The sequence below is a fragment of the Pseudophryne corroboree genome, chromosome 1 (genome assembly GCF_028390025.1).
Source record: "Pseudophryne corroboree isolate aPseCor3 chromosome 1, aPseCor3.hap2, whole genome shotgun sequence".
Classification (NCBI taxonomy): Eukaryota; Metazoa; Chordata; class Amphibia; order Anura; family Myobatrachidae; genus Pseudophryne; species Pseudophryne corroboree.
The window spans coordinates 597,564,101-597,585,690 of record NC_086444.1 but is presented as its reverse complement, the minus strand read 5'-3'; the positions used below and the strand labels follow the sequence as shown (position 1 = coordinate 597,585,690).

Genomic DNA, 21,590 nt, shown 5'->3' with positions numbered 1-21,590 from the left:
GCTGGAACATAAGGAAGAAAAGATGACTTACCCGCTGTAACGGTAGACACCAGGTCAGCGAGGCAGTCACCAAACAAGACACTACCTTTATAAGGGAGAGCTTCCATAGCTTTCTTGAAGTCGGCATCAGCATTCCATTGATGAATCCACAGCTCTCCTGGCCGAGACTGCCATGGCATTGGCCCTTAATCCCAAGAGGCCAATATCCCTCGCCGCATCCTTTAGGTAAGCTGCAGCGTCCCTGATATAACCGAGAGTCAAAAGAATGTTATCCCTATCCAGGGTATCCATGTCCGATGCCAAATTATCAGCCCACTTAGCAATACTCACCCAAGCCGACGCCACAGCAGGTCTGAGGAGTGCACCCGTAGTGACATAAATGGCCTTTAATGTCGTTTCCTCCTTGAGGGCAGCAGTGTCGGAAGACGGAAGCGCCACCTTCTTGGACAGCCGGGACAGAGCCTTGTCCACATTGGGAGAGGACTCCCACTTTTCCCTGTCGTCAGAGGGGAAAGGATATGCCATAAAAATTCTCTTGGGAATCTGCCACCTTTTATCAGGCGATTCCCAAGCTTTTTCACAAAGAGCGTTCAGTTCATGAGAGGGGGGAAATGTCACCTCAGGTTTCTTTCCCTTATACAAACAAACCCTTGTATCAGGAACAGCAGGTACTTCAGAAATATGTAAAACATCTTTAATAGCCACAATCATGTACTGAATACTCTTAACAAATTTTGGATGTAAACTGGCCTCACTATAGTCGACACTGCAGTCAGAGTCCGAGTCGGTATCCGTATCAGCTATTTGGGTAAATGAACGCTTTTGTGACCCTGAGGGGACCTGTACCTGGGATAAGGCGTCCTCCATGGATTTTCTCCACGTTTGTGTCGGAGAATCAGATTTATCCAGCCTTTTAGACAATAGCGCCAATCAGTGCGGTGCCGACAGAGTCACTCCCAAATCCTTCTCTGCGCCCCCAGTAACTTCCTCCGGGGAGGAGCACTCAGCCTCAGACATGTCGACACACCGTACAGACACACACACACTAGCTATAGGGGACAGACCCACAGGGAAGCCTGTTAGAGAAAACACAGAGGGAGTATACCAGCTCAGACCCCAGCGCCCATATAATACTGAAAAATAATATATGATGTCTGCGCTGTTTAAATAGCACCAAATTACTGTGCCCCGCCCCCCGTTTTGCTCCCTGTACTTGATAAGGAGAGTGGAGGTCCGGGCCAGCGTCTCTGCAATGTCTGTGAAGAGAGAAAATGGCGCTGGTAAGCTGTGAGGGCTAAGCCACGCCCCCTCCCGGCGCGCTGTAGTCCCGCTCAATTTCAAATATTAAACTGGGGGGGCTTATATTTAGTGCCTAAATGTCTTTCTGACAGTTTTATAGCCTCAGTAACATGCTGCCCAGGGCGCCCCCCCCTGCGCCCTGCATCCTGTGAGTGCCGTTGGAAGTATGTGTGGGAGCATGGGGCGCAGCGCGACCGCTGCGCTGTACCTCGTTACCGAAGTCTTCTGCAGTCACTGAAGTTTTCTTTCTTCTGTATACTCACCCGGAATCCTTCTTCTGGCTTGTGTGAGGGGGTTGACGGCGCGGCTCCGGGAACAAGCAGCTAGGCGCACCAAGTGATCGAATCCTCTGGAGCTAATGGTGTCCAGTAGGCTAAGAAGCAGAGCCTTTGAACTCAGAAGAAGTAGGTCTGCTTCTCTCCTCTCACTCCCACGAAGCAGGGAGCCTGTAGCCAGCAGGTGTCCCTGAAAATAAAAAACCTAACAAAGTATTTTCAGAGAAACTCAGGAGAGCTCTCCTAGTGTGTGTCCAGTCTCTCTGGGCACAGAATCTAACTGAGGTCTGGAGGAGGGGCATAGAGGGAGGAGCCAGTTCACACCCATTCAAAGTCTTATAGTGTGCCCATGTCTCCTGCGGATCCCGTCTATACCCCATGGTCCTTTTGGAGTCCCCAACATCCTCTAGGACGTAAGAGAAATAAAAACATCTCAATAGTTCATAAACAGTCCCTAGAACTATATTTCTCAATTTTGTTAGGAAGCCAATTGAACTACCAGTATACATACATTATATTACTGTATGTAGTTTATATGTCAACATTCAGAATGTCTACATATTTGGTCAGACTGACGACGTGTTGCATGTCCATGTTGTTATGAACATGCGAGTGTTAGGGTTATGTTTAGGCTGAAATAAGGGTAGAATAGCAGTACTGACATGCATAATGACAACATGGTGAATGTAACCATATCCTGAATCTGGACATTGTAAACCACAATGCTTTGGAATACTGAAGACAATCGGTGCACCTAGAGGAAAAACATACAAGAACATATAAACTCCACACACATTAGGCCCTGGTCAGAATCAAACCCATGCAGCCAGTACTGGGAATCAGCAGTACTAACCACTGTGCCAAGAGATACATAATTGCTACTTTGCTATGTGGCCTAGATGATTGGTCAGTCATATTTGTAGATTCTTGTTTTATGCTTAATGCTTTACAGAGTAGCATGATTTTATTTTCTGTACTGGCAATATAATTGCAGACTATATAGAGCTTTAATAGCTGCACCCATGTCTTGCAATAGAATAGGTGAAAAATAATAACAAATGGCTATTGAAGATATCTAATGTGTAGGGCATTTTCTATATACTATCAATATCTTGATAACGTGGAGAAAAAGATTTTTCTGTAAAATAAAAATTGAGATATTTTTCAAAATTAAAAAAACAAACAAAAAACAACTGCAGACTGGATAATGTATAATGTATATACTGATGATATTCTCTATTATAGCTTTAACTAGCGCTCCTTTGGTGGCAAGAGCATTACTCTAAATCAGTGCTAGGATGATCGCCCCAGTTATAATAAGATTTTACTTACCGATAAATCTATTTCTCGTAGTCCGTAGTGGATGCTGGGGACTCCGTCAGGACCATGGGGAATAGCGGCTCCGCAGGAGACAGGGCACAAAAGCAAGCTTTTAGGATCACATGGTGTGTACTGGCTCCTCCCCCTATGACCCTCCTCCAAGCCTCAGTTAGGTACTGTGCCCGGACGAGCGTACACAATAAGGAAGGATCTTGAATCCCGGGTAAGACTCATACCAGCCACACCAATCACACCGTACAACTTGTGATCTGAACCCAGTTAACAGTATGATAACAATGAAGTAGCCTCTAAAAAAGATGGCTCACAACAATAATAACCCGATTTTTGTAACAATAACTATGTACAAGTAATGCAGACAATCCGCACTTGGGATGGGCGCCCAGCATCCACTACGGACTACGAGAAATAGATTTATCGGTAAGTAAAATCTTATTTTCTCTAACGTCCTAGTGGATGCTGGGGACTCCGTCAGGACCATGGGGATTATACCAAAGCTCCCAAACGGGCGGGAGAGTGCGGATGACTCTGCAGCACCGAATGAGAGAACTCCAGGTCCTCCTCAGCCAGGGTATCAAATTTGTAGAATTTTACAAACGTGTTCCCCCCTGACCACGTAACTGCTCGGCAAAAATTTAAAGCCGAGACCCCCTCGGGCATCCGCCCAAGATGAGCCCACCTTCCTTGTGGAATGGGCACTTACAGATTTTGGCTGTGGCAGGCCTGCCACAGAATGTGCAAGCTGAATTGTACTACAAATCCAACGAGCAATAGTCTGCTTTGAAGCAGGAGCACCCAGCTTTTTGGGTGCCAACAATATAAACAGCAAGTCAGACTTTCTGACTCTAGCCGTCCTGGAATTATATATATATATATATAAATATTTTCAGGGCCCTGACAACGTCTAGCAACTTGGAGTCCTCCAAGTCCCTAGTAGCCGCAGGCACCACAATATGTTGTTTCAGGTGAAACGCTGACACCACCTTAGGAAGAAACTGGGGACGAGTCCGCAGTTCTGCCTTGTCCGACTGGAAAAACAAATATGGGCTTTTTTAAGACAAAGCCCCCAATTCTGACAATCGTCTGGCCGAGGCCAGGGCCACAACATGGTCACTTTCCATGTGAGATATTTCAAATCCACAGATTTGAGCGGTTCAAACCAATATGATTTTAGGAATCCCAACACTACGTTGAGATCCCACGGTGCCACTGGAGGCACACAAGGGGCTGTATATGCAATACTCCCTTGACAAACGTCTGGACTTCAGGAATTGAAGCCAATTTTTTTTGAAAGAAAATCTACAGGGCCGAAACTTGAACCTTAATGGACCCCAATTTGAGGCTCATAGACACTCCTGTTTTCAGGAAGTGCAGAAATCGACCTAGTCGAAATTTTTTCGTGGGGCCTTTCTGGCCTCACCCACGCAACATATTTTCACCACATGTGGTGATAACGTTGTACGGTCACCTCCTTCCTGGCTTTAACCAGGGTAGGTATGACTTCTTCCGGAATGCCTTTTTCCCTTAGGATCCGGCGTTCAACCGCCATGCCGTCAAACGCAGTCGCGGTAAGTCTTGGAACAGACAAGGTCCCTGCTGGAGCAGGTCCTTTCTTAGAGGCAGATGCCACGGTTCCTCTTGGAACAGACATGGTTCTTGCTGAAAGCAAATCCCATCTTAGCTCCCGAGGCCATTAGTCCTCTGTGAGCATCTCTTGAAGTTCCGGGTACCAAGTCCCTCTTGGCCAATCCGGAGCCCGAGTATAGTTCTTACTCCTCTACGTCTTATAATTCTCAATACCTTGGTTATGAGAAACAGAGGAGGGAACACATACACCGACTGTTACACCCACGGTGTTACCAGGACGTCCACAGCTATCGCCTGAAGGTCTCGTGACCTGGCGCAATACCGGTCACGTTTTTTGTTCGGGCGGGACGCCATCATGTCCACCTTTGGTCTTTCCCAACGGTTCACAATCATGCGGAAAACTTCCCGATGAAGTTCCCACTCTCCCGGGTGGAGGTCGTGCCTGCTGAGGAAGTCTGCTTCCCAGTCATCCACTCCCGGAATGAACACTGCTGACAGTGCTAACACATGATTTTCCGCCTAGCGAAAAATCCTTGCAGTTTTGACCACTGCCCTCCTGCTTCTTGTGCCGCCCTTTCTGTTTACGTGGGCGACTGCCGTGATGTTATCCCACTGGATCAATACCGGCTGACCTTGAAGCAGGGGCCTTGCTAAACTTAGAGCATTATAAATTTGCTCTTAGCTCCAGTATATTTATGTGGAGAGAATTCTCCAGACTTGATCACACTCCCTGGAAATTTTTTCCCTGTGTGACTGCTCCCCAGCCTCTCAGGCTGGCCTCCGTGGTTACCAGCATCCAATCCTGAATGCCGAATCTGCGGCCCTCTAGAAGATGAGCACTCTGTAATCACCACAGGAGAGACACCCTTGTCCTTGGATATAGGGTTATCCGCTGATGCATCTGAAGATGCGATCCGGACCATTTGTCCAGCAGATCCCACTGAAGAGTTCTTGTGTGAAATCTGCCGAATGGAAGCGCTTCGTAATAAGCCACCATTTTTACCAGGACTCTTGTGCAATGATGCACTGACACTTTTCCTGGTTTTAGGAGGATCCCGATTAGCTCGGATAACTCCCTGGCTTTCTCCTCTGGGAGAAACACCTTTTCCTGGACTGTGTCCAGAATCATCCCTAGGACCAGCAGACGTGTCGTCGGAACAACTGCGGTTATGGAATATTTAGAATCCACCCGTGCTGTCATAGAACTACTTGAGATAGTGCTACTCCGACCTCCAACTGTTCTCTGGACCTTGTTCTTATCAGGAGGTCGTCCATTCTCTTTGACGACGAATCCTCATTTCGGTCATTACCTTGGTAAGGACCTGGGGTGCCTTGGACAATCCAACGGCATCGTCTGAAACTGATAGTGACAGTTCTGTACCACGAACCTGAGGTACCCTTGGTGAGAAAAGCAAATTTTTGGGACATGGAGGTAAGCATCCCTGATGTCCCGGGACACTATATAGTCCCCTTGTTTGCTATCACTGCTCTGAGTGACTCCATCTGAATTTGAACCTTTGTAAGTGTTCAAAAAAATTTTTCGATTTAGAATCGGTCTCACCTAGCCTTCTGGCTTCAGTACCACCATATAGTGTGGAACAATACCCCTTTCCTTGTTGTAGGAAGGGTATTTTTATTATCACCTGCTGGGAATACAGCTTGTGAATTATTTTCAATACTGCCTCCCTGTCGGAGGGAGACATTGGTACAGCAGACTACAGGAACCTGCGAGGGGGGAAACGCCTCGACATTCCAATCTGTACCCCTTGGATACTACTTGTAGGATCCAGGGGTCCTGTACGGTCCCAGCGTCATGCTGAGAACTTAGTAGAAGCGGCGAAGGGCTTCTATTCCTGGGAATGGGCTGCCTGCTGCAGTCTTCTTCCCTTTTCTCTATCCCTGGGCAGATATGACTCTTATAGGGACGAAAAGACTGAGGCTGAAAAGACGGTGTCTTTTTCTGCAGAGATGTGACTTAGGGTAAATAACGGTGGATTTTCCAGCAGTTGCCGTGGCCACCAGGTCCCATGGACCGACCCCAAATAACTCCTCCCCTTTATACGGCAATACATCTTTGTGCCGTTTGGAATCTGCATCACCTGACCACTGTCGTGTCCATAAACATCTTCTTGCAGATATGGACATCGCATTTACTCTTGATGCCAGAGTGCAATATCCCTCTGCGCATCTCGCATATATAGAAATGCATCCTTTAAATGCTCTATAGTCAATAAAATACTGTCCCTGTCAAGGGTATCAATATTTTTAGTCAGGGAATCCGACCAAGCCACCTCAGGTCTGCACATCCAGGCTGAGGCGATCGCTGGTCACAGTATAACACCAGCATGTGTGTGTATACTTTTTAGGATATTTTTCAGCCTCCTATTAGCTGGCTCCTTAAGTACGGTCCTATCTGTAGATGGTACCGCCACTTGTTCTGATAAGCATGTGAGCGCCTTATCCACCCTGAGGGGTGTTTCCCAACGCGCCTTAACTTCTGGCGGGAAAAGGTATACCGCCAATAATTTTCTATCGGGGGAAACCCACGCATCATCACACACTTCATATAATTTATCTGATTCAGGAAAAACTACAGGTAGTTTTTTCACCTCACACATAATACCCTTTTTTGTGGTACTTGGAGTATCAGAAATATGTAACACCTCCTTCATTGCCCTTAACGTGTGGCCCTAAAGGAAAATACGTTTGTTTCTTCACCGTCGACACTGAAATCAGTGTCCTTGTCTGGGTCTGTGTCGACCGACTGAGGTAAATGGGCATTTTACAGCCCCTGACGGTGTTTGAGACGCCTGGACAGATACTAATTTGTTCGCCGGCCCTCTCATGTCGTCAACCGGCTTACAGCGTGTTGACATTATCACGTAATTCCATAAATAAGCCATCCATTCCGGTGTCGACTCTCTAGAGAGTGACATCACCATTACAGGCAATTTGCTCCGCCTCCTCACCAACATTTACCTCATACATGTCGACACACACGTACCGACATACAGCACACACATAGGGAATGCTCTGATAGAGGACAGGACCCACTAGCCCTTTGGGGAGACAGAGGGAGAGTTTGCCAGCACACACCAAAACGCTATAATTATCCAGGGACAACCGTTATATAAAAGTGTTCCTCCCTTATAGCATTTTAATATATGTACATATCGCCAAATCAGTGCCCCCCCTCTCTGTTTTAACCCTGTTTCTGTAGTGCAGTGCAGGGGAGAGCCTGGGAGCCTTCCCACCAGCATTTCTGTGAGGGAAAATGGCGCTGTGTGCTGAGGAGAATAGGCCCCGCCCCCTTTTCGGCGGGCTTCTTCTCCGGAGTTTTTGATATCTGGCAGGGGTTAAATACATCCATATAGCCTCAAGGGCTATATGTGATGTATTTTTCGCCATACAGGTATTATACATTGCTGCCCAGGGCGCCCCCCCCCAGCGCCCTGCACCCTCCGTGACTGCTGTGAGAAGTGTGCTGACAACAATGGCGCACAGCTGCAGTGCTGTGCGCTACCTGATGAAGACTGAAAGTCTTCTGCCGCCTGGTTCCGGACCTCTTCATCTTCAGCATCTGCAAGGGGGGTCGGCGGCGCGGCTCCGGGACGAACCCCAGGGCGAGCCCTGTGTTCCGACTCCCTCTGGAGCTAATGGTGTCCAGTAGCCTAAGAATCCAATCCATCCTGCACGCAGGTGAGTTGAAAATCTCTCCCCTAAGTCCCTCGATGCAGTGAGCCTGTTGCCAGCAGGACTCACTGAAAATAAAGAACCTAAAAACTTTTTCTAAGTAACTCTTTAAGAGAGCCACCTAGATTGCACCCTACTCGGACGGGCACAAAAACCTAACTGAGGCTTGGAGGAGGGTCATAGGGGGAGGAGCCAGTACACACCATGTGATCCTAAAAGCTTGCTTTTGTGCCCTGTCTCCTGCGGAGCCGCTATTCCCCATGGTCCTGACGGAGTCCCCAGCATCCACTAGGACGTTAGAGAAATACATAATATACAGTATGTATAGACAGTAATGCTGTGACTATTAACTTCATAGAACTTTCATAAAAACATAGAAAAAAAGGCAGTATATTGGTTTTGGATATTTTATTTGTATACGAATAGATCTTGTTCCATTACATTCTTTATTAAAATTGACTAGGTGTAATTTGAGACAACCCCAGTAATAACCGTATTACACGAAGAGTCTTCGAATATCTACATATTTTTAATAGTGTTCATATGATTGATACAAATTATCAAAATTATTTAATTCTGACCCTTAAAATACAGATGACTGGATAATTAATGTACAGCAACTTTGAGGTTTTATCGTGTATGACACCTGTTACAAATTACAGTTCGTGTGCCCAGAACAATCTATGCTCGGTCTGGTGGATAAGCAATGTTCCAGTTTATTAACAAGCTGAAGGCACAGAGCAGGTCAGGTCCATAAGTCCTTTGCTCTGAAGGAATGCTTCCTGTTTTGGGTCACGACCCAGGAAATTACGCAGCATAACACTGGCATCCAGAGATCCCCCAGGCTTCAGGATACAATTTCTGTAATCTAAACCCACCTGAAGGGAATTACGAAATAAAAAATAAAATGCAGTATATTTCAGACAAACCATATAACCAGCATAAATATTTATCACAATCCAATTATCAAATGAAGCATCAAATATGCATTACGCAATAAAAAAAACAAACAAAAAAAAAAAAAAAACGGTTATTGAGCCTCAAGCAGCTTCCAACAATGGTTGCAACTGCAAGGATTGGGAAAACATTTTATGGATGGCACTGTGGCATAGTGGTTAACAGAAGAAGGGGTGGTCATGTGTGTTAATTCCAACCAGGGTCCTATGTGTCTGGAGTTTGTACGTTCTCTCAGTGTTTGCAGTACCTCTAAGCACTCTGGTTTCCACCCTTACTCCAAATATATGCTGGAAGGTTAATTGGCTTTGGGAATAATATGATTGGTGGTATATAAGGAACCCATAATACTATATATGGTTAGCGCCATGATATTCCATTAAGCTACCTAAACATGTAATGAAAGTTCTGATAACATTAATCATGTAAAATATCTATCCGCTGTTGACCGAGCAATCATCAGTATCTACAGTATAATTATAATGTGCTGCAATTTATTGGATTCAGACTACCGTTTTTACCTTTTGGTTCATGACTCCTTCCTGTTTGAAGCGTGTGTAAAACATATCCATAGAAAATACCTCACTCCACAAATATCCATAATACTGGGCATCATATCCTCCCGCAAGATGTCCAAAAGTCGCAGGCATATTTGTCCCTTGAACAAAAGAGTGATGGTTGGAAAAACAGGTAGAAATGCAGCTGCTACCATGTATAATATGGATATAACTAGGTGTGGGTATATGGGTATATATATATATATATATATATATATATATATATATGGAACAAACAAGTCTGGCACTCCCCTCTGGACAGGCTGAGCAAGGCTCCTGCTCCGGTGCCCTCCCTGCAGACACAGCAGTCAGCATATGTATAATAGAAGAACAATGGCGGCACTCTGGAGACTTGTTCAAAGAGGTGAAAAAAATCAGTGCAGTTTAATCAACTGCACTGATTTTTTCACCTCTTTGAACAAGTTTCCAGAGTGCCGCCATTGTTCTTCTATTATATATATATATATATATATATATATATATATATATATATATATATATAATCCAATAAGAAAACAGGAGCACTCACCAGTCTTTAAAGTAGCAAAGGTTATTTAATCAGGTCATCAAAGCAGAGTTCTGATCGACGTTTCGGTCTATATGTAGACCTTTGTCAAGATAGTTAAAAACTGAACAGATTACCCTTATATACCCTACATGAACCCACCCACCAATTAATCAAAGCAACACCCCTACACCCCAAATCAAATAATAATAACAATCAACATATCGCAGATATATATATACCATAAATAAACCAATAATTGTGGTGCCAATCATCATCTTACCCAGCTCCAGTCAAAATATAGATGTCGATCTTGTGTATAACATTAAAAACACATTTTTAGACTTAGTGCTCCGGCGTGCGTTTCAAGGCATCCTCACTTCCTGCCTATGGAGCGCATCAGCTGACCGGAAGTTAGATACTATCATAGGGACAGAGCGCCGAGACCAGAGCAAAAGATACATTATATTTTTACTGATAATAATATTGCACGTTCCCATAGACAATCAAACAATCTCAACTATAGTTGAGAGTATCACAGAAACTCATAGTATATTGCATAGAATCACATGACCGCTACTTCACATAGAGCCACTATATTACCATAGCAACACACAAATGAGCTAAGGGCTCCGACGTGCGTTTCAAATATATCCTCACTTCCTGTCTATGGAGCGCATCAGCTGACCATATGTCCGGCGCTACCATGGAAACGGAGCGCCGAGCCCAGAGGATAAAAGTTTTATATATATCCCAAGTAAAGAATATAGACAATCTAATATTCTTAAACCATAATTGAAACATCACAGATGCCCATAGTATAATAAGTAAAACTTGATAATCACTAATAACCAAAAGATGATAATCTGGCAATAGAGTGTTTAATCAAATATCTAAATTTAGACTGGGTAGGCAAGGTGACATTGGCATCAAGGTAAATCATCTAATTAATAAACAGATAAATCTACAGAGCCAAATCAAATGTAATTGATATCAACTAAGGAAAAAAGGAAGAAAATATATTATATATATTTTTTGACAAATAGGAAGATAGACCATATAAGAATACAAAAATGAAAAGATGAAAAAATGAAAAAAAAAAAAAAAAATTGAAAAATAAATGATAAGCCACCATCCAAAGATAAACAAAAATCACAAAAATAAATAAAAATTATAAAAAATATAAAAAATATAGAAAAAGGTCCAGGGTTACTCCAGAAAGATACTGTAATGGATGCCATCATTCAGGCCACGAGGTCTTATAGTGTCTAAGCGGTGTATCCAAGCCGCCTCACGTTTCAACAGGAGTTTCGCCCGATCTCCACCTCTTCTTATCAGTAAAAATATAATGTATCTTTTGCTCTGGTCTCGGCGCTCTGTCCCTATGATAGTATCTAACTTCCGGTCAGCTGATGCGCTCCATAGGCAGGAAGTGAGGATGCCTTGAAACGCACGCCGGAGCACTAAGTCTAAAAATGTGTTTTTAATGTTATACACAAGATCGACATCTATATTTTGACTGGAGCTGGGTAAGATGATGATTGGCACCACAATTATTGGTTTATTTATGGTATATATATATCTGCGATATGTTGATTGTTATTATTATTTGATTTGGGGTGTAGGGGTGTTGCTTTGATTAATTGGTGGGTGGGTTCATGTAGGGTATATAAGGGTAATCTGTTCAGTTTTTAACTATCTTGACAAAGGTCTACATATAGACCGAAACGTCGATCAGAACTCTGCTTTGATGACCTGATTAAAAAACCTTTGCTACTTTAAAGACTGGTGAGTGCTCCTGTTTTCTTATTGGATTTGTGTTGGAGTAGGGCCTTGGTCCTACCTACTTGGATGCTACCCCAGCAATTTTCTATGCAGCACATGAGTGTGGACAATCCCTAGTATATATATATATATATATATATATATATATATACACGTTGAGTATCCCTTATCCAAAATTCTAAATCCCACATTTTTGGTTCCACTACTGAGATATTGACACAGATATATGTATATTATATATCTAAATAATATATCTATATATACACATAATATATAATATATATGTCATTATCTCAGTAGGGGACCCAAAAATGTGGGATTTTGAATTTTGGATAAGGGATACTCAACCTGTATATAGAGAGAGTGAGAGTATATATATATATATATATATATATATATATATATATATATATATACACACATACATATATATATATCGGTCTATGGGCTGTATTCAATAACTGTCGGAAGGCGCCGTCTTGTTGTAAAGACGGCAGCTTCCGGCAGAAACAAAGCAGAAGGGGTTCCGACCTATTCAATAGGGGCTGATTTTTTCCGACAACCATTTTATTTGTATATGTATGTATATCTATCTATCTATCTATCTATCTATCTATCTATCTATCTATCTCTCTGTCTCTATATCTGCTAGTCTCACATCCCCCCCTTCCCAAGTGAGGAAGTTGGTGCAGCAGGTACAATTAACCAGGGTCTCTTGTGGGGCCCTGGATAGCAGGGGCAGGAGAGTACACTGTAGATGCCGAAGCTATGTGCCAAGTGCACTTTCCGTGGCACATCATTGGTACATACAAAATGAGGGGATCATAGCCACACCCCTTCCAGTGGTCATGGCTTCCCAGTAACAGGGTTCCCCAAAGTCTTGGTGGCCCAGCATATATACATTACTCTGTATCTGTCATTATATTAATGCTGACGTTAAGGCATACCCATCACAGTATCCAACACATCAGTGTCTGCTCTTATAGTGCAGAGGGAAATACACAACAATTTCTAGAACTAGGAACAAATTGAGGCTGCCTATATTAATATGATACAATAGACTTTATTATTCCAAGTAAAAATAGGATTTTAATATATCTACCGGTAAATCCTTTTCTCGTAGTCCCGAAGGGATACTGGGGTCTCCTAGTACGATGGGGTCCAAAGGAGCCATGGCACAATAAAACTTATACAGGGTGTGCTGGCTCCTCCCTCTATGCCCACTTCCTGCTCAGTCTAGGAAAACTGTGCAGAAGGACAGAACATACTGAAAAAGAGGAAATAATAAGAATTTACTCACCGGTAATTCTATTTCTCGTAGTCCGTAGTGGATGCTGGGAACTCTGTAAGGACCATGGGGAATAGACGGGCTCCGCAGGAGACTGGGCACTCTAAAGAAAAGATTAGGTACTATTTGGTGTGCACTGGCTCCTCCCTCTATGCCCCTCCTCCAGACCTCAGTTAGGGAAACTGTGCCCGGAAGAGCTGACATTACAAGGAAAGGATTTTTGGAATCCAGGGTAAGACTCATACCAGCCACACCAATCACACCGTACAACTTGTGATAACCTTACCCAGTTAACAGTATGAACAACAACTGAGCCTCACTCAACGGATGGCTCATAACAATAACCCTTATTTAAGCAATAACTATATACACGTATTGCAGAAAGTCCGCACTTGGGACGGGCGCCCAGCATCCACTACGGACGAGAAATAGAATTACCGGTGAGTAAATTCTTATTTTCTCTGACGTCCTAGTGGATGCTGGGAACTCCGTAAGGACCATGGGGATTATACCAAAGCTCCCAAACGGGCGGGAGAGTGCGGATGACTCTGCAGCACCGAATGAGCAAACACAAGGTCCTCCTCAGCCAGGGTATCAAACTTGTAGAACTTTGCAAAGGTGTTTGAACCCGACCAAGTAGCCGCTCGGCAAAGCTGTAAAGCCGAGACCCCTCGGGCAGCCGCCCAAGAAGAGCCCACCTTCCTTGTGGAATGGGCTTTTACTGATTTTGGATGCGGCAATCCAGCCGCAGAATGAGCTAGCTGAATCGTGCTACAGATCCAGCGCGCAATAGTTTGCATTGAGGCAGGAGCACCCAGCTTGTTGGGTGCATGCAGGAGAAACAGCGAGTCAGTCTTCCTGACTCCAGCCGTTCTGGAAACATATATTTTCAAAGCCCTGACTACGTCCAGTAACTTGGAGTCCTCCAAGTCCCGAGTAGCCGCAGGCACCACAATAGGTTGGTTCAAATGAAACGATGATACCACCTTTGGGAGAAATTGGGGACGAGTCCTCAATTCTGCCCTGTCCATATGGAAGATCAGATATGGGCTTTTACATGACAAAGCCGCCAATTCCGACACACGCCTAGCCGAAGCTAAGGCCAACAGCATGACCACTTTCCACGTGAGATACTTTAGTTCCACGGTCCTAAGTGGCTCAAACCAGTGGGATTTCAGCCACTGGTGGCACAAAAGTGGGCTGAATATGCAGCACTCCCTTAACAAACGTCTGAACCTCAGGCAGTGAAGCCAGTTCTTTTTGAAAGAAAATGGAGAGGGACGAAATCTGGACCTTTATGGGCCCCAATTTTAGGCCCATAGTCACCCCTGACTGTAGGAAGTGCAGGAAACGACCCAGCTGGAATTCCTCTGTAGGGGCCTTCCTGGCCTCACACCAAGCAACATATTTTCGCCATATACGGTGATAATGCTTTGCTGTCTCGTCTTTTCTAGCCTTTATCAGCGTAGGAATAACTTCATCCGGAATGCCTTTTTCCGCTAGGATCCAGCGTTCAATCGCCATGCCGTCAAATGCAGCCGCGGTAAGTCTTGGAACAGACAGGGCCCTTGTTGCAGCAGGTCCTGTCTGAGAGGCAGAGGCCATGGGTCCTCTGTGCGCATTTCTTGAAGTTCCGGGTACCAAGTCCTTCTTGGCCAATCCGGAACAATGAGTATTATTCTTATTCCTCTCTTTCTTACTATTCTCAGTACCTTGGGTATGAGAAGAAGAGGAGGAAACACATATACCGACTGGTACACCCACGGTGTCACTAGGGCGTCCACAGCTATCGCCTGAGGGTCCCTGGACCTGGCGCAATATCTTTTTAGCTTTTTGTTGAGGCGGGATGCCATCATGTCCACCTGTGGCAGTTCCCATCGGTTTGCAATCAGTTGGAAGACTTCTTGATGAAGTCCCCACTCTCCCGGGTGGAGGTCGTGTCTGCTGAGGAAGTCTGCTTCCCAGTTGTCCACTCCCGGAATGAACACTGCTGACAGTGCTTGCACGTGATTCTCCGCCCATCGAAGAATCTTTGTGGCTTCCGCCATTGCCATCCTGCTTCTTGTGCCGCCCTGGCGGTTTACATGGGCGACCGCCGTGATGTTGTCTGACTGAATCAGCACTGGCCGGTTTCGAAGCAGGGGCTCTGCTTGACTCAGGGCGTTGTAAATGGCCCTTAATTCCAGTATATTTATGTGTAGAGAAGTCTCCAGACTTGACCACAGCCCTTGGAAGTTTCTTCCCTGAGTGACTGCCCCCCATCCTCGGAGGCTTGCATCCGTGGTCACCAGGACCCAGTCCTGTATGCCGAACCTGCGGCCCTCGAGAAGGTGAGCACTCTGCAGCCACCACAGAAGAGACACCCTGGCCCTCGGGGACAGGGTGATCAGCCGATGCATCTGAAGATGCGATCCGGACCACTTGTCCAACAGATCCCACTGAAAGATCCTCGCATGGAACCTGCCGAAGGGAATGGCTTCGTATGAAGCCACCATCTTTCCCAGGACTCGCGTGCAGTGATGCACCGATACCTGTTTTGGTTTCAGGAGGTCCCTGACCAGAGATGCTAATTCCTGGGCCTTCTCCACCGGGAGAAACACCTTCTTCTGTTCTGTGTCCAGAATCATGCCCAGGAAAAGCAGACGCGTCGTAGGAATCAGCTGCGACTTTGGAACATTCAGAATCCAGCCGTGCTGTTGCAACACTTCCTGAGAGAGTGCTACGCTGATCAACAACTGCTCCCTGGACCTCGCCTTTATGAGGAGATCGTCCAAGTACGGGATAATTATAACTCCCTTCTGCCGAAGGAGTATCATCATTTCGGCCATTACCTTGGTAAATATTCTCGGTGCCGTGGACAGGCAAAACGGCAACGTCTGGAATTGGTAATGACAGTCCTGTACCACAAATCTGAGGTACTCCTGGTGAGGTGGGTAAATGGGGACATGCAAGTAAGCATCTTTGATGTCCAGCGATACCATAAAATCCCCCTCTTCCAGGCTTGCAATAACCGCTCTGAGCTATTCCATTTTGAACTTTAAATTTCTTTATATAAGTGTTCAAGGATTTTAAATTCAGAATGGGTCTCACCGAACCGTCCGGTTTCGGTACCACAAACATTGTGGAATAGTAACCCCTTCCCTGTTGAAGGAGGGGGACCCTGACAATCACTTGCTGGAGGTACAGCTTGTGAATTGCCACCAGCACTACCTCCCTTTCCGTGGGGGAAGCTGGCAAGGCTGATTTGAGGTAACTGCGGGGGGGTCGCTTCGAATTCCAGCTTGTATCCCTGAGATACAATTTGTATAGCCCAGAGATCCACCTGTGAGCGAACCCACTAGCTGCTGAAGTTTCGGAGACGCGCCCCCACCGCACCTGGGTCTGCCTGTGGAGCCCCAACGTCATGCGGTGGACTTAGTGGAAGCAGGGGAGGACTTTTGTTCCTGGGAACTGGCTGCATGGTGCAGCTTCTTGCCTCTACCCCTGCCTTCTTAGGCTGTGAGGAAACCTGAGGTAAGAAAGTCGACTTTCCAGCTGTCGCTGTAGACACGAGGTCCGACAGACCGTCCCCAAACAATTCCTCACCCTTATAAGGCAAAACCTCCATGTGTTTTTTAGAATCAGCATCTCCTGTCCATTGCCGAGTCCATAAGACCCTCCTGGCAGAAATGGACATAGCATTAATTCTAGAGCCCAGCAGGCAAATGTCCCTCTGAGCATCCCGCATATATAAGACGACGTCTTTGATATGGCCCAGGGTTAGCAAAACAGTATCTCTGTCGAGGAAATCTATGTCGTCTAACAGAATATCTGTCCACGCTGCTACAGCACTACACATCCAGGCTGAAGCAATAGCAGGTCTCAGTAGAGTACCAGAGTGTGTATACACTGACTTCAGGATAGCTTCCTGCTTTCTATCCGCAGGCTCCTTTAGGACGGCCGTATCCTGAGACGGCAGGGCCACCTTTTTAGATAAGCGTGTCAGCGCCTTGTCCACCCTAGGGGACGTTTCCCAACGTAACCTGTCCGTTGGCGGGAAAGAGTACGACATCAGTAACCTCTTAGAAATCACAAATTTCTTATCAGGGGAACTCCACGCTTCTTCACACAATTCATTTAATTCATCAAATGGGGGAAAAGTCACTGGCTGCTTTTTCTCCCCAAACATATAAACCCTCTTGGTATTAACAGGGTTAATCTCAGAAATGTGTAATACATCTTTCATTGCAACAATCATGTATCGGATGGCCTTGGTCATTTTAGACTGTAAATGTGCCTCATCATCGTCGACACTGGAGTCGGACTCCGTGTCGACATCTGTGTCAACCATCTGAGATAGAGGGCGTTTATGAGCCCCTGACTGTTTCTGAGTCGCCTGGGCAGGCGCGGGATGAGACCCCGGCTGTCCCAAGGCTGCTGCGTCAAACCTTTTATGTAAGGAGTTTACATTGTCATTTAAGACCTTCCACATATCCATCCAATCAGGTGTCGGCCCCGACGGGGGCGACACCACACTTATCTGCCCTTGCTCCGCCTCCACGTAACCTTCCTCATCAAACATGTCGACACAGCCGTACCGACACACCACACACACACACAGGGAATGCTCAGACTGAGGACAAGACCCCACAAAGTCCTTTGGGGAGACAGAGAGAGAGTATGCCAGCACACACCACAGCGCTATATAACACAGGGATTTTCACGGACAATAAGTGATTTACCCAATAGCTGCTTTATAAGTCTTATTTGCGCCTAAATTTATGTGCCCCCCCTCTCTTTTTAACCCGTCTTGTACCTGGATACTGCAGGGGAGAGCCTGGGGAGCTGCTTCCAGCGGAGCTGTGAAGAAAAAATGGCGCTGGTGTGCTGAGGAAGAAGGCCCCGCCCCCTCAGTGGCGGGCTTCTGTCCCGCTTTCTGTGTAAAAAAATGGCGGGGGTTTTTACATATATACAGTGCCAGACTGTATATATGTATTTTTATGCCAGAAGGTACCACAATTGCAGCCCAGGGCGCCCCCTAGCGCCCTGCACCCTACAGTGACCGGAGTGTGTAAGTGTGCTGGGAGCAATGGCGCACAGCTGCGGTGCTGTGCGCTACCTTAATGAAGACAGGAGTCTTCAGCCGCCGATTTCGTTGTCTTCAAGCTTCTGTTCTTCTGGCTCTGCGAGGGGGACGGCGGCACGGCTCCGGGAACGGACGATCGAGGACAGGTGCCTGTGTTCGAACCCTCTGGAGCTAATGGTGTCCAGTAGCCTAAGAAGCACAAGCTAGCTGCAAGCAGGTAGGTTTGCTTCTCTCCCCTTAGTCCCACATAGCAGTGAGTCTGTTGCCAGCAGAAGCTCACTGAAAATAAAAAACCTAACAAATACTTTCTTTACTAGCAAGCTCAGGAGAGCCCACTAGGAGCACCCAGCTCTGGCCGGGCACAGATTCTAACTGAGGTCTGGAGGAACCTGTGCACACCAGATAGTACCTAATCTTTTCTTTAGAGTGCCCAGTCTCCTGCGGAGCCCCTCTATTCCCCATGGTCCTTACGGAGTTCCCAGCATCCACTAGGACGTCAGAGAAATACCAATAGAAGAGGTGAGTAACGAACCAGTACACAACAACAAACAGGTTTAGCAATGGCTAAACACAAATGGATAGCAACAGCTGATCAACATACACACAAGAATGTAACTTGCAGAAAAGTGCATGAAGCACTGAGGTGGGTGCCCAGTATCCCTTCTGCAGTACGAGAAACGGATTTACCGGTAGGTATATTAAAATCCTATTTTCTCTTACGTCCATAAGGGATACTGGGGTCTTAAGTACGATGGCGAGAGTGCAGAGACGCATGCAATACCATTCGCCCAAATTCTGTATCCTCTGTAGCCAGGGTATCAAACTTGTAGAACTTGACAAACGTGTTTGTCCCCGACCAGGTAGCAGCTCGGCACAGCTGTAGAGCCGAGACTCCACGGGCAGCCGCCCAAGAGAAGACCCACTGACCTAGTAGAATGGGCTTTAATGAAACTTGGTACTGGTAAGGCTGCTAAAGCGTAAGTCTGCTGCATAGTCTGTCTAATCCAGCATGCAATGGACTGCTTAGAAGCAGGTTGTCCTTTCTTTTGAGCATCGTAAAGCACAAAAAAAAAAAGAGTCTGATTTCCTGACCCCAGACATTCTTTTGACATAAATCTTCAAGGCTCTCATGACATCCAAAGACTTTGGATGGAAGATGTCAGGAGAAATCAGAACCGCTATCGGTTGATTGATATGGACTGCCGATACAACCTTGGAAAGGAACTGTTGACAAGTTCTGAGCTCAGCTCTGTCCTCGTGAAAAACCAAATAGGGACTTTTACATGACAAGGCCCCTAATTCGGAAACTCGCCTAGCCGTAGCGAACACCAGTAACATGACCGTCTTCCATGTAAGGTACTCGTCTTCTATAGAATCTAATGGTTCAAACTATGAAGATTGCAGAAAATCCAACACAACCGAGAGATCCCAAGGAGCCGTAGGCGGCACAAAAGAAGGTTGTATATGCAGAACACCTTTCAAAAAAGTCTGGACTTCTGGAAGTGTAGCCAACTGTCTTTGGAAGAAAGCAGACAAAGTCGAGGTCTGAACCTTGATGGAGCCTAACCGTAGGCCCATATCCACTCCGGCCTGCAGAAATTGTAGAAATCGACCCAGATCGAAATCCGCTACGGGGTACTGTCTCCCTTCACACCAGGAGACGTACTTCTTCCAAATTCAGTGGTAATGTTTTCTTTCCTGGCTTGGATCATGGTTGAAATAACCTTATGGGGAATTCCCTTCTTGGCGAGAATTACCCGCTCAACCGCCATGCTGTCAAACGAAGACGGAGTAAGTCCGGGTAAACGAACGGACCTTGCTGCAGAAGATCCTCCCTTAGTGGCAGATGCCACGGGTCCTCCACTGCTAGGGCCAGAAGGTCTGCATACCACACCCTTCTTGGCCAATTTGGGCCAATTAGAATTGCCTGAATCTTTTCCTTTTTTATTCTTTTTAGAATTATTGGAAGCAATGGAATTGGAGGAAACAGATACACCGATCTGCATGTCTGGTCTATTATCATCTGAAATACCTGTGGGTTTAGACCCCACTCTCCTGGGTGTAGGTCGTGTCTGCTGAGGAAGTCCGCTTCCCAGTTGTCCACTCCTGGAATGAAAATGGCCGATACCACCCTTGCATTCGCTTCTGTCCAGAGTGGGATCTTGGAGACTTCTCTCATGCAAGCTCTGCTTTTTATTCCTTCTTGTTGGTTTATGAAGGCCACTGCCGTGGCATTGTCCGACTGAACTTGTATGGCCTAATCCCGTAGAAGAGGAGAGGCCTGGAGCAGAGCATTGTATATCGCCCTGAGTTCCAGAATGTTGATTGGAAGGCAGGCTTCTTGACTTGACCACTTTCCTTGAAAATGGATCCCCAGGGTCACAGCTCCCCAACCTGGAGGCTCGCATCTGTTGTTAACAGGATCCGATCCTGGATTCTGAAAGGACGACCTTCCATCAGATGAGAGGTCTGGAGCCACCACAAGATAGAGATCCTGGTTTGAGGGGAGAAGCGTATGATCCGGTACAAATATAGGTGAGAACCGGACCATTTTTTCAGTAGATCCAGCTGAAAAGTCCTGCCATGGAATCTGCCATATTGGATGGCCTCGTAAGATGCCACCATCTTCCTGAGAAGCCTTATGCAAAGATGAACTGAGACGGATTTTGGTTTGAAAAGATTTCAAACCATCTCCTGAATAGCCTTCGCTTTGTCCAGCGGAAGGAATACCTTCTGAGCCACCATGTCCAGAATCATTCCGAGAAACTGAAGCCTCTGAATTGCCTGGACACCTTGATTCCTGATTCGCTTTAGCACTCTTGGGAGCAATGGGATCGGAGGAAACCAGTAGACCAGGAGATACGGCCAAGGCGACGCCAGTGCTTCCTCTGCCCTCGCCTGAGGGTCCCTGGTCCGCAAGCAATACCAGGGAAGTTTCTGGTTGAGACGAGAAGCCATCATGTCCATTTGCAACCCCACCGGTCGATGATCTGCTGGAACACCAGATGGTGGGGGCACCCACGTCCCCGGGTGGAGATTGTGACAACTCAGAAAGTCCGCCTTCCAGTTGTCCACACGCGGAATGAAGATTGCGGACATGGCTCTTGCATTTCTTTCCGCCCAGAGGAGTATCTAACACCTCTCGCATGCAGGCTCTGCTTTTTGTCCCTCCTTGTGGATTGATATATGCCACTGCCGTGGCGTTGTCCGACTGTACCTGCATCGCGTGATCCTTGAGTAGAGG

The 21,590-nt window shown here is 46.2% G+C and overlaps 1 protein-coding gene across 3 annotated transcripts in view; it reads right to left on the bottom strand.

Moving 5' to 3' along the window:
* Positions 1-8,585: 8,585 nt before the first annotated feature.
* The window catches only part of THOP1 (thimet oligopeptidase 1), an 81,500-nt gene continuing 68,495 nt past the window's right edge, over positions 8,586-21,590 (bottom strand). For all 3 annotated transcript variants that reach the window (XM_063914289.1, XM_063914288.1, XM_063914287.1), the window contains exons 12-13: positions 9,668-9,804; positions 8,586-9,070 (exon numbers count right to left, since the gene is read on the bottom strand). In XM_063914289.1, the coding sequence (XP_063770359.1) occupies positions 8,912-9,070; positions 9,668-9,804 (296 nt within the window). In that variant the 3' untranslated portion in view covers positions 8,586-8,911. The remainder of the gene's footprint in view (positions 9,071-9,667; positions 9,805-21,590) is intronic.